Raw genomic sequence first — 14,440 nt, forward strand, 5'->3', positions numbered from 1 at the left:
CACATCTTGAGACATCTGTAAGTGGTGTGCTCATGATTCACAGTTTCTATTTCCCTTCTCATGCTGCTAGACTTTGTATTTAATGTACATTTTGCATTCCTGTGAGAAACTCAATGTGATTTATACTCTATGCATTAACTAAGCTGTCAACTACTCCTTTGAGATAGTTACACATCACAATAGATGGTGGAGAACTCTATAATAGGAAAGTATAATTACCATTTATAGGTGCAGCCCAAAAAGGCACCAAAAGACTCTTGAGTGATTTTTTTTTTTCTGGCATCTCAGAACAAGCCTAAGATTGAACAATTGGACCCAAGAGTCCTGACTTCTGGTCTAGTCTCTATTACAGTCACTCTATTATCTGTTTTATAAGAAAATTTTGTGCATGGCTATTTCTATGTGGACATAAGAACACTTACTTGTTTCATCTGCCTTATCCAAATGTCAGCAATCTGAGAAGATGATGACGTTGTTTTCCTAATAAATGAGAGAGAGACAGGGAAGAAAGTTCAGTCCTCAAAGCATATTCCTCCAGTGGGAGAAGAACCAGTAACACGATGTTTCCATCAAGGCATAGGAGTAACAGGATCTTATGAATACCATACTGTTGTTGTTCATCTAAATATATTGCCAGAAAAATCTCATTACAAGAATTTCACTCCAATTTCAGGTACTTTTATGGAAAAAGGAAGTTATATGCACATAAAGCAAGAAACAGGAAATTCAAATGGGATTATAACTGGTATCCAAGAGAACGTCACCCACCAAAATCTGAGTAAGTGTGCCATCAGCATTTTTTATGTTAAAGATTTACTTTGCTAAGATACTTGCTGAAATTACTTTTCCATATTAATGAGTATCATCACAAAATTATTTTTTTACATTTGGGTTCAGCTTCATGCTAATGGAAATGGAAAATGGAAGGGCATGGCTTATAGCTGTTCATTCACCAAAAATATTTTAGAATTGTGTCCAGGTAGGCCGGGCATGGTGGCTCACACTTGTAATCCCAGCACTTTGGGAGGCCGAGGCGGGCGGATCACGAGATCAGCAGATCGAGACCATCCTGGCTAACACGGTGAAACCCCGTCTCTACTAAAAATACAAAAAATCAGCCAGGCGAGGTGGCGGGTGCCTGTAGTCCCAGCTACTCGGGAGGCTGAGGCAGGAGAATGGCGTGAACCCCAGGGGGCGGAGCCTGCAGTGAGCCAGGATTGTGCCATTGCACTCCAGCCTGGGCGACAGTGAGACTCTGTCTCAAAAAAAAAGAATTGTGTCCAGGTAGGTAATGAGTGCAAGAAGTGTACTTGTTTAATAAAGGCATTTGAAGAGTTATGAGGATGAAGGGTATGTATAATCGATAACTATGTTCAGATTGCCAAGAGCTTTGGCGCCTTAAATGGGTGGGAAATGAGCCATTGGTCCTTTCCCTTTGGATAGCTTCTGTCACATCACTTGTTAATCCTGCTTGTTATTCAGCACCTCCATCAGAGTTCAGAACATTCTGTATAACAACCTCTCTTCATTCATGACTCCTGTACCATATTAGCCATCCATGAGAGAAGGCCTCTCAGATTATTCCATTCCAGTTGCAAAAATTTTGCTTCTCTATTTATAATCTATTTATAAAACAAAATTAAGAAACTGGTTCCAGAATGTTATATCCATTAGAATGCATTTGTCTCCAAGTTATAGAATATTCTTATAAGAGCTAATTAAACATAAATACTGTATTATCTCACATAACAGGAATCTGAAAATAAGGCGGTTCTGGGGTTGGTTCTTCAGGGTCTCAACAATGTTCTTATTAACTTCTCTTATTCCCTTGGTTTTACCCTCATGATCCAATGTGGTTGCCACAGTACCAACCATCACATCTTCATACAACAACAACCAAAACCAGAAAGAGGCAGTTTCTTGTCTTCTGACCTTTCCTAAAACCAAATAATACTTTTCAAGAAGAGTTCTAGCAAAATTTCTCCTTTTTTCTCCTTGTCCTTTTCACAAGAATTGTCATATGCCTGTTCCTACCTCAGTCACCAACAAGCAGAATATAATTACCTCGATTCTCAGACTATTGCGTTTTTAATATCTGTGGTGTACCTTACTCCTTTTTTCTTGCTGTTATTGTTTATTTATGCCTATTCTTAAAAAATTAGTCTTGCTACAGCCTTTTCTGTTTCTCAGAGAACCAAGGTATGGTCACGTTCATTTGCCCTAGTGTATTATCGTTTTCTATTTTATGTATTTCTTGATTATGTTTGTTATTTTTTCTTCTGATTATTTTGAGTTACTCTTTCTAAATTCTTTGTCTAGATCTTTAGTTAAATACTTAACTCATTTATACTTAGTCTTTCTTGATATTGAATAGATCCATTTAAACTTACCTGTACATATTTTATCTGCATCTCACTAATTTTGCAGTTTCAGCTGTCTTTTCACTGGTGTCCTATCCTAAATACTTTATAATTCTCTCACTGTTATTTTCCTTTGGATTATGTTATTTGGGAGTGAATGTTCTAGAGTTCTAAATATATGATCTTTTATCTTTTAATTTTTAATTTCTGGTTTAATTTCATTACAGTGAGATAACATAGTCGCTATGATATTGAAACTTTGAGATGTGTTGACATTTGAATATGATACAGTTAATTACTGTAAATGGCATCTTTGTACTTGAAAAGAACATAGAGGTTCAATTTTTATTACATTGCATTACGTCAAACATGTTCATTCTGTTTTCAAATCTTTTCTATTATTATTAAGTTAATAGACTTAATAGAGTTGTGTTAAAAGTTCCCAGTTTCAATGTGATTGTGTGTGTGTGTGTGTGTGTGTGTGTGTAGAGAGAGAGAATGCTGTTAGATGTGCATAAGTTAATGATTATTATATATCTTAGGAAGTTATTTTTGTATCATTAGTAGTATTCTTCTTTAACCCTGTAATAATTTGGATTTAGGTTCTATTTTATCTGATGTTATATTAGAACCCTAGATATTTGGGGATTACAATTTTACTGGCATATATTTTTTAGTTCCTTTCTTTTAATCTTTCTGCATTTTGTTGTAGTTTTTTAAGAAACATATAGCTGGACTCTGTGCACTTTACTCATTTAAAAAATCTATATCTTTTAAAAAGCAGACTTTATTTATGTTTGTTGGGATTATTGGTTTATTTGTATTTCTTTCTACAATTTTTTATTTCTTCTGTTTATCATTCATTTTTGTTTCTTATTGCTCCTTTTCAGTTGAAAAAGATATACACATACAAATATATGGTATTACTGGACTGTAAGCTGTTGCTGTAATGAGATAAGACTTGTGGGAACTTTGGGAGGGGTAAATACATGTTGCATCTGGGAGGAATTTAAATCATTGGGGGTTCAAAGGACAGGCTGTGGTTGGCAGATTCTAAGATGGCCCCTACAATTCCCACCTTCCTGTATAATCTTCCTGGAGTGTGGGCAGGACTGGTGCATATGATGGGACAGCACTCTGGTGCTTAGGTTACATTGTACAGCCAAGGGGAAGGGATTTTGAAGATGCAGTTTAAGTCTCTAATCAGTTAACTTAATGAAGAGGGAAGTTATCCTGGTTGGGCCTGATCTAATTATAGGAGCCCTTGAAATGAAGGTTTAGAGATCAGAAACAGGAGTTTGAGAGATTCTCCTGCTGACCTCAAAGAAACAGTCGTTTTGTGAACTGCCTATGGAGGGAATCAGGTGACAATAATGTGGAAATATCTCCTGGATGCTGAGAGCAGCATCTCGCCAACACTAGCGGGAATTCTGGGATTCCAGGCATACAGCTGCAAGGACATGAATTCTGCCAACAACCTTAGGAAGGTTGCAAGTAGATTTTTCCCTAAGAGAGCCTTCACTTGAGGACACAGCTAGGCCCACCCTTTGATTGCAGCTTGGTGAGACACTGAACAGAGAAGACCCACCCAGCCTGTGCCCATACTCCTGACCCACAGAAACTCTGAGATAATGTATGTATTTTTTTAAGCAGGTAAATTTGTGATAATTTGTTATACAGATGCAGAAAACAAATACAGAAAGCATATATTGTATTGTTTACTTTTAGTGGCAACCCTGAATTTTTTTCACATACCTATTTAACTGTAAATATTTAAACAAATCTATTTTTAATCATTTCTTTCCTCCTACTTATCACAATTTAATTAAGCAAATTGCTCCCTTTCCCCATCTTGTTTTTTTTCTCTAAACATAACGTTAACACACACCCAAAATAGTCAATACGTCATTAAATTTGCTGACGTATTTCATCGGTTTCTTTACTCATCATTATTTTTCTCCCAAGTCTATGTATCGTAATCCATTATGTTCATGGTTTTATTCATTTTTGTCTTTAAATACCTGAAACATTTATTTTAAAGCCATTGTCAGTTTCCTTTATAAAATAGATTTTTTTAGGAATAAATTCTGCTGCAGATAAATCAGTATTTAATTTACTTTTGTTTCTTGTTCTTATTTTCTTTTCTGTCCTTCCCTCTTTTCCCTCCTCTTGCTCCCTCTTTCAGTTGTCTGCATTCAGCAGCTGGACCCTGAGTCCTTATAATGTCACCTTGAGGTTCCTGCTCCACTGGGATATCAGTATAAATCACTGTGAGTTTTTCACAGGAATGCAAAATGTACATTCAATAAAAGTCTAGCAGTATGGGAAGGGAAATAGAAACTGTGAATTATGAACATGGCACTTACAGGCGCCTTAAGATGGGAGTGTGTGGAAAACAACTGCAGCCTGTGGTTGAAAAAGGAAAATGATGCTGCCAATGGGATGGAAAAATTTCTCCCCAGATGCCGGATCCCTGTCATTCCTGATTCCAGTCGCCTCGCTTGTGTGCCTTTCCCTTGGTCCTTGTTGACACATAGAAGCCTAGCTCTTGGTAGCCACTGCCTATTTCGGAAACAGAGTCCAACAGGCCTCCATTTTCAGCTCCTTTTATGACTTTGTATTTCTGTTCAATTTTTGGTTCCAGATACATTTATCTTATTTTTTAGCCTCCATATATGTTATTACTTTTCTCTTTTAAGGTTCTGCCTTCTCTTGTTATTTGCTTAGAGGAGAGGATGTGCACCAGTGTTTGAATCTAAGGTGTCAATGTCTTGCCCAGAAGTCTTCTAGACGTTTTACATACATTATCTCATTTAATCCTCCTTGCTATTCTTTGAGCTAGGCATTACAATTACCACTTTACCGTGAAGAAACTGAGGCTCAGTGATGTTAACCAGCTTTCCTAAGATCACACAGAGATCGAAAACCCAGAATTAGAACCTAAATGTTTATGATTCCAGAGCATAAGATCCAGACTTCTGAATCTTATCAGGAAGGGGATATTGAAGACACCAATAAGAAGAGAGTGAAAAACTGATAGAAGAACATCTTGGGTCAGGCGCAGTGGCTTATGCCTGTAATCCCAGCACTTTGGGAGGCCAAGGCGGGTGGATCACCTGAGATCCGGAGTTCGAGACCAGCCTGGCCAACATGGCGAAAACCCATCTCTACTAAAAATACAAAAATTAGCCAGGCGTAGTGGCATATGCCTGTAATCTCAGCTACCCAGGTGGCTGAGGCAGGAGAATTCCTGGAACCTGGGAGGCAGAGGAGGCAGAGGCTGCAGTGAGCCGAGATCGCACCACTGCACTTCAGCCTGGGTGACATAGCAAGACTCCATCTCAAAAAAAAAAAAAAAAAAAGAACAACATCTTGGAGACTATGATGAGAAGAGTGTCCCAGCCTGGGCAACGTGGCAAAACCCCATCTTTACTAAAAATACAAAAAAATAGCTGGGTATGATGGTGAGCACCTGTGATCCCAGCTACTCGGGAGGCTGAGGTGGGAGGATCACTTGAGTCAGGAGGTCAAGGCTGCAATGAGCCGAGATTGCACCACTGCCCTCCAGCCTGGAGGACAGAGTAAGACCCTGTCTCAAATACATACGTACATACATACATACATACATACATAAAGTGTCTGTGAGGTGAAGGGCCATAGCCTAAAGGAAAGATGTGTCTTTTTTACAGACAGAAGAGGTGGAAGGGAGAAGAGGTAATAGTATAGAGATATCCTGAGGAAGAACAAACATTAGCCAGGAAACAGGTCAATATGTAAATTGTTGAATTAGAAGTTAAGATCTTCCACTCAGACAGGGCAGGGCCAGGAATATGAGAGGTGAAAAGCAATCGCTGTGAGAATTTGACAAGGAATCTTGAAAGAGAATTATTAATCTAATTCAACTTAGTAAGTTAAACGAATCTGAAAAACCCAATGTGGAAATTTGGGCTCAGGAAACGTCATTTTTCTACTCTTCCTTCTCTCTAATGCTTTGGGCAGGTAGGTGGCGGCAGTTTCTGCCAGGTTAGACGCTATTGCTGTGGTTTTATTTGTCTACATTGCAACCATTGTCAAATAATTATATATTACGTATCTACAACTACACATTTCCTTCTATCCTTGGTTTCCTATATTGCTTAATAATATTTGCCAGAGCTGGGGTGACTACATACCTTAGTTTGACTTGGATGGCCTTAGTTCACGTCTTTTTGCCCCCGTGTAACTGTTAATGGCACCCTCTGTTATTCTGAAGTGTCCCGATATGTATGTCAAATTATATGGTCACCCTAATAATAGCTAATTAATCATGTTTCTCTTCTAGATCTGTACATGTCTAGTCTTATTTCATGGTTGCATCTACCCTATGAGGTAAATTATATTACTGCCCCTATTATTCAATGTGTTATTTCAGCTATTCAATATTTATTAATTAACTACCATATTCAAGGCAATGTGTTAAATGTTGGTGATAAAATATTAGCTCAGTAGATAAGGTCCTTACCCTTATGTGGCTTGCAACTGAGTAGTAATAAAGAAACAGATTTCGAGAAGTTGTTGCTTGATCAAGATCACATCGTTTGTGAGAACACAAGGTTTTAACCCAGTTCAGAATGATATCAAAGCCTAAGTTTTAACCACGACTTCTTTTGTGTTTCTAGTAATGATAAATATTTTTAGTTACACATTGTTGGATGATCTAGGTAGCTATATTAGCCATATAAATACTGAAAATATCAACATGTACCAAATTTTAACAGCTGGTTAAAATATCTCATATAGTAATGTGTTATAGTAAAAATATTTGCTAGCAAATTTTTATTCAATATACATTACCATTTAATCTAATCATCATTGTATTAAAGATTAAGAAGGACCAAACCAAAAAGGTCCACATTAAAAAACTGCATGTGTTATGATGACTACTGGTCAAAGGCATTAGAGATCTTTGTACAGGACTTTTGTCAACATTGATTTTTTTTCTTCTCTAAAAACAAGGGCATCTGATTTTCTATAGCAGAGAACATGCAAAGGTAGCCCTTTATGGTCTTGTCATTTTACAAAATTGCCCCTTTAAAAATGATAAAAATTACAATATTCGGAATATCCACCAACAACTTAAAAATGTTATTGACTGGACTGAATACAGAAACCATTAAAAAGTAAAACTATCCCTTTAATAGAGGAAAATTTGTTTCTCAGTATTTATTAATTTTGAATCAGAAGAATGATGATAACATGGTGGGGTTAGTATGAATAGAGTCTGTATTAATATCCCTTTCTAAGAAAGAATGGTGACTTTTTGAAGGAGGCCTGAATTGGAAAGGTAAATGAGAATGCTAGTCAATGACCCCCATATTGAGGAATTAACCAGTGGTGAAGTGTCATTTAATAGCCTCATAAAAGCATTTTTTAATACTCTTCAACGTAGATAACAAGGTACAGTTCATCTCAACTAATTTTATGACATTGTGCTGTTATTTATTACATGGGCATTTTTTGCTGTTATGTTATTCTGCCAGTTGACTAAAATAAATAAATGGCTGGAAATGGTTCAAGCTTAAAAGTAGTGACGAAAGAAGTAAAATGATTTACTTTTTATTATTTACTATAGCTTAAGATGAAATTGTAAGCATAAAGACTAAATCCAAATCTGTGTTTCCTGGGACATACAAAGTTAGGTGTAAGTCAACAAAACAGCAAAATATGTCTAAAATGTATAATGATGAATATCTAAAAGTTGGATTGTATGGGACCTGTAGATAGCCCAATGCTCAGTGCCTTATCAATTTTTAAAATTCAATAACATTGTAAAATATTTATGTTTTTTATCTTCTTCAAATTTTAACTGGTAAACTAATTGTGTTTTCTCAGAATGGGAAATGCAAAATAAAGTTTCCAGTACAAAATTGATGAATTGTTTTGATAAGGACAGAGAAGGGAAGAAAACAAAAGCATCATGAAGAGTTGCATCCTCAGGGCAAAGGTAGCAGAATTAGCAACATACTTGGAGAGAAAGCCGAGTGACCCTTCAGCAAAGTTCCTTCATCAGGTGATGCTGATGGTCATTATATAACGCAAGTGGCATCAGGGAGAAGAAAGCACGTTGTGTGAGTATGCAGGTGCTTTCCATCACAATCGGATACCATGTTAAGGTTTCTTAGCCTATGCATGGCATAACTAAGAGAGGGAGGTGCTAGATGAGTTTGTTTTATTTACCACTGAGCATCTATTCTGCAGATGAGATATTTTGTTTGATGGTCATTAGAGAGCTATGAGGTGGAATAGAAAACGTATGTTGTAATCAGTAGCAAAGGAGCGGCAACTACATATGAAGCATTGAAGGATTTTGAATTAAAGAAGTTGTGCCTGATTATCAATCTAATATCACTATTTATAGAAAATAGTATGTCTCCAGATCTTGGTTTAATATTAAAGAAATAGTAAAATATATGAATATTAATAAATTATGGCTATTGATTTTAACTCTTTACAGAATACTGTAAAAAATAATATGTAGCAGTTTCCAAACTCTACCCTTTCACACTTCTGTTATGGAACAAGATGTTTAAGTGAACCTTCAAGATGAAAGATGGGATTTAAAAATCACATTTCTTCATTACAATGATGATGCCAGTAAAGACTGTTTCTGTCATTTCAGATGGTTTGCTCAAGTGGCAGATTTCAGTGATTTATTCAGTTTTGAGTGCATGCACCTATCACTTCAAGGAAGCATTGTCATTTTTTTTATTGTTAGAGATAAGACACCAGAATTTTTTAAGAAGAACAAATGTGGTACAAACACCTCAGTCTTTGCAAGTTGAATTCATTTCAAATGCTTTGTGTTTCCCTGACTCCCGCTCAACTGTGAAAGAAATCATTGACATGTTTTTTGGTATGATTAAACACCCGTACAAAAACTGCCACAGCAAAAGAAAAACCACTTTCTAGAGCTGAAGACAACCAGAGGTGATTAGGATTCCATTCACTGTGATCCTTCAAGTTCCAACATTTGATTGTGTTATGTGGTATGACTATTATCTTCAGTGTCAGATAATGAGCTGGCAGGGTCTTCATAATCTGGATCTACATTTGACCCAGATGTCATTGTGTACCTTACTTCATTTATGATATTAGTTTATATTATTAGTATATTACGAAACAGTCTCTCTCATTAACATGTAATTATTATTACCACTAAATAACAAATGCTGTTGCATTCTTACTATAATTTTCTATGTAAGGCAGTGCACGTCTGAAAATCTGTTAACTGATATACAGATGCCATAATTTGAAAAGACGTTGGTCTAATTCTTATGGGATAGAAGGAAGTAAAGTCTGTCCTATGAAAAGCAGACAAAAATTAAAATACAAGTGAAGCATTTTAAAACTAATATAAACAAATAGGAAATCTAGAGAAATACCTAAGTGTGTCAAGTGAACTAAACTAATGTTTTAAAGAACCAAGTTTCTTTCTTTTTGAGACAGACTCTCACTCTGCTGCCAAGGCTGGAGTGCAGTGGTGCTATCTCAGCTCACTGCAACCTCCGCCTCCCAAGTCCAAGGGATTCTTGTGCCTCAGCCACTGGAGTAGCTGGGATTACAGGCACGTGCCACCATGCCACCTAATTTTTGTATTTTTAGTGGAGACAGCATTTCACCATGTTGGCCAGGCTGGTCTTAAAAGAATCAAGTTTCTAAATGGTCATTGCTATAGACTGAATGTTTGTGTCTCCCCAAAGTTAAATTCTACAGCCTAAATCCCCAATATGATGGTATTTGGAGGTGGGACCTTTAGAAGTAATTAGGCCATGAGTGGGGAGCCCTCGTGAATGTTATTAGTGCCCTTAAGAAGGAATATAGAGACCAGAGCTCACAGTCTCTCCACCGTGTGAGGCTACGACAAAAAGACGAACATTTGTAAACCAGGAAGACGGCCTTCACCAAGGTCCCAATCCTGCTGGCACCCTGATCTCAGACTTCCAAACTTCGGAACTGTGAGAAGTAAATGTTCGTTGTTTCAGTCACCCCATCTATGAGATTCTGTTATAGCAGCCCAAGCTGACTGAGACAGTTAATTAATTAAGTGATTTTGAAATTTTTTGACCACCTTCTTCAGTAAGAAATACATTTATCTCATCAATCCAATACACATAAATATACCTGTTAGTCATCTTTGGCCACGTTGTGTTATGGTAACAAACAACTGAAAATCTCAGGGGTGTCAAAACAAAGGTTAATTCCTCATTATGTACATGCAGGCTGTTCATCAGTGGTGGCTCTGCTCTAGGCTGTAACTCTCTCTTCTAGTCTGTAGAAGGGCCACAACCCTGTTCCAAGTAGTTTGTCATTCCAGAACTCTGCCTAAGGCAGCAGCCCCATCCTAAGATGAGCTTATGGCAAAGGGAAAGAGTAAAGCACTGAGCCAACCTATATAATTGCTCTAAACACTACCGCTCAGGCTTGGTGTAAGTCGCATGCTTACACTCCATTGACTGTAGTGAGTCTCATGGCCCACTGCAAATATCAATATGGTGGGGAAGCACACCACGGTCACAGGAACTCTGCAAGTGAGCTAGCAACAGAGTACGATGGCTGGCATAATTCTCCAACAAGGAAGGGCAGGTGGCCCAGGGAATGAATAATTGTGGGAAATAATGCTGTCTATCACATGCATATGTGCACATGAGTACAGAATGTATGTAATTAAACCAACGTATCACAATATAGTAATTACCCTTATAATTTTTGATGCATTGTATTTCCTACTCTACTGTGTTTTACTTCTTTTAAAAGTTGCAACCCACTGAACTGAATATTTGACCCTCGGATGGCGTTTTGAAAAGCACTGCTATAATGGCCTATGCAAGTTTTTGCAGTTTCTAAAGTGTCCCAGTGAGAAAGTGAATGGATCCTTGCTAATTGGTTTTCTTACTGTTGAATGAGACAGGCTCATCTTTGATTCTGAATTTAAGGATGTGTATTAGTCTATTCTTGCACTGCTATAAAGAAATAACTGGGACTGGGTAATTTATAAAGAAAAGGTTATGCAGGCTGTACAGGAGGAATAGCAGCTTCCGCTTCTGTGGAGGCCTCAGGAATTTTCCAATCATGGTGGAAAAGGGGGCACGAGATGTCCCATATGGTAGGAGCAGAAGCAAGAGAAAGATGGGGGAGGTGCTACCCACTTTTTTTTTCAGCGCGTAATCTGATTTTTTTTATTTCTTCTACAAAAAAAACCCAAAAAAACAAAAACAGGATACATGTGCAGAACATGCAGATTTGTTACACAGGTATAAGGTGGTTTTCTGCACCTATTAACCTATTAACCATGGTGGTTTTCTGCACCTATTAACCCATCCTCTAAGTTCCCTTCTCTCACTCCCTACCCCCTAACAGGCCCTGGTGTGTGTTGTTCCCCTCTCTGTGTGCTACACATTTTTAAACAACCAGATCTCACAAGAATTCATTCACCATTGCAAGGACACTACAAAATGGGATGGTGCTAAGCCATGAGAAACCACCCCCATGAACCAGTCACCTCCCACCAGGCGCCACTTTCAACATTGGGGATTACAATTCAACCTGAGATTTGGGTGGGCACGCAGATCCAAACCATATCAGGATGTGTGACTGACAGGGTAGAACACTAGAGTCAGAAGTCGAACAGTTTGGTTCTGACTCAGCCACTGGTTGGCTGTGTGATTCACTCACACTTTCTAAGCCTTTTTCCCATCTGTGAAAGGGGGATAATGACATTTGCCTATCCTACCTCAAGTGATAAATGAAACTTAAATGCTGCTTGGTACTGTTCTGAGCACTTTACATCTACTAACTTATTCAACCCATGAATCAACATGGTAGATATTAAGTGCTACTAATATTCTTGTTTTGCAGAAGAGGAAACTGAGGCACAGAAAGGTTAGTGATTTATAAATGGTAGATTCAAGATGCAAAGCCATGCTGTCTGGTTTCCCAGTCCATGTTCTCAAACATTATGCTATTTGGCCTCTGTCATGGAAATATTTGAGGTATGTGAAACCACCACCTTTAAAATTGAGCATTATCATTATGCTTGTTATTCATTCCCTGGGAAACTAACGGGCTGTTTTTGACTTTTCAGTGTGTTCCTAGTGAAACATGCACATCCACTAACAGTGAAATTTGCCACAGTTCTGATGGGCAGATGTCTTGGTCTCAAGTCAGAGATCCATAACAGATGTAGCTTCCTATTTTGTTTCAGCATATCCCTTGATTGGTTGACCCTTCTCTCCCAAGGCAGAGCAAGACCAGTAGGTTATGCCCAGAGAACATGACTATGCATTCACCTACTAACAATTAAGAACCAGAATCATTGCACATGGACCCCAAACGTTAGCTTATTAAAGTTCAACCCCATTCAGCTTTGGACCCCAAACATTAGCTTATTAAAATTCAACCCCATTCAGCTTTGGTATATTAATTTTACTAAAGCATACAAGTAAATGAGGTCCACCATTTGTCCTGTAGGTTTGTATTCCAGATCTCCCCAGTGTAATCACTTTCTGGACTGCTCTTTAAAAGACTTGTTTACAATGACAACCAGTCTTGCCATAATGAGATCATTTCTCCAGGAAAAACACCAAATCTGTGTTAAATTTATTTCTGTTTTTTTAAAGACTCAATTTTGACAAGTTCAAAATAAAGTATTTGAGAAAGTACTCTGTAATGAGAAAATATATAAAGACTTGCATATGAAGAAACTCTGTTTTCTGAATAACTATTTAGGGAAGAATACTTCTTTGTATCCATATATGATTTCCACTTTATAGATTCTATCATATAACTAAAGGTCTTTATCTCAAAGCTAGATATGTGTTTTGGGACCCATTTATGAACAAATGTGTCAATGTCTGACTACCTAATGGAAGAATACTTTGCAATGATGTGTAAAAATCTGCTTTCGTAAGAAAACTGGATAGAGTAGATAAAGTATTTAGTGTTTACCAAGGCTATCAAAATATTTGTGCTGTCACTTGGCATTGGTATTTTGTCTAGAAAATTCATGACCTAACAAAATCTCACATCACTTGGTATTGAAAAGAAATTTTTATCTTGAAAATCAGCCTTGAGATATAATTTGAATATATTAAAATTCCTTAATTTTAAATGAACAAATGATGTTTTGACAATGTATACTGTAACATGACCACCACGGAATCATGATGTAGAATAATTCCATAATCTTGAAAATTCTTCTTGGGCCTTTCTGCAGTCCATCCCTCTCCCCAGTCCTGGTCTGATGTGCTTTGGATATGGGGGCGGTTTCCCCCATACTGTTCTCATGGTAGTAAATAAGTCTCGCGAGATCTGATGATTTTATAAATGGGGGTTCCCCTGCGAAGACTCTCTTGCCTGCCATCATGTAAGACATGACTTTGCTTCTCCTTTGCCTTCCATCGTGATTGTAAGGCCTCCCCAGCCATGTGGGACTGTGACTCAATTAAACCTCTTTTCTTTATAAACTACCGAGTCTCGGATACGTCTTTATTAGCACCATGAGAATAGACTAATACATGGTGCATGATGATGACTGATCTACTTAATTATTGTCATTATAATATCGCCTCTTCTAGAATTTCATATAAATGGAAACATACAGTAGGTATTCTTTTAATAAAATTGTAACAGATTCATTGAACTATAATTCACATACTATACAATTCACCGTTTAAAGTGTGCAATTCAATGGTTTTTAGTATATTCAGTGATAATGTGCAACAATCACCTCAGTCAGTTTTAGAACATTTTCATTATCTCAAAAATAAATCTCATACCTTTTAGATAACATTCCCCTACCTCCCTATTCCCACGGTCCTGCGCAATCACTAACCTACTTTCTGTATAGATTTTCTTGTTCTGGAAATTTCATATGAATGGAAGCATATAACATGTGGTCTTTTGTGCCTGTTTTTTTTTCATTTAGCATCATGTTTTCAAGGCTCATTCATGTTGTAGCATGGGTCAGTACTTCATTCCTTTCTATGGCTGAATAACATTCCATTATATATATATAGTACATTTGGTTGATATTAAATACATTC

At 37.3% G+C, this 14,440-nt stretch overlaps 1 protein-coding gene across 3 annotated transcripts in view; it reads left to right on the top strand.

Annotated features, from left to right (window-relative positions):
• The window catches only part of SUCLG2 (succinate-CoA ligase GDP-forming subunit beta), a 406,175-nt gene that overhangs the window by 307,928 nt on the left and 83,807 nt on the right, over positions 1-14,440 (top strand). For all 3 annotated transcript variants that reach the window (XM_063630773.1, XM_063630772.1, XM_063630771.1), the window contains exon 11: positions 674-778. In XM_063630773.1, coding sequence (XP_063486843.1) covers positions 674-778 — 105 coding nt within the window. The remainder of the gene's footprint in view (positions 1-673; positions 779-14,440) is intronic.

Source organism: Symphalangus syndactylus, chromosome 21 (assembly GCF_028878055.3).
Source record: "Symphalangus syndactylus isolate Jambi chromosome 21, NHGRI_mSymSyn1-v2.1_pri, whole genome shotgun sequence".
Lineage (NCBI taxonomy): Eukaryota > Metazoa > Chordata > Mammalia > Primates > Hylobatidae > Symphalangus > Symphalangus syndactylus.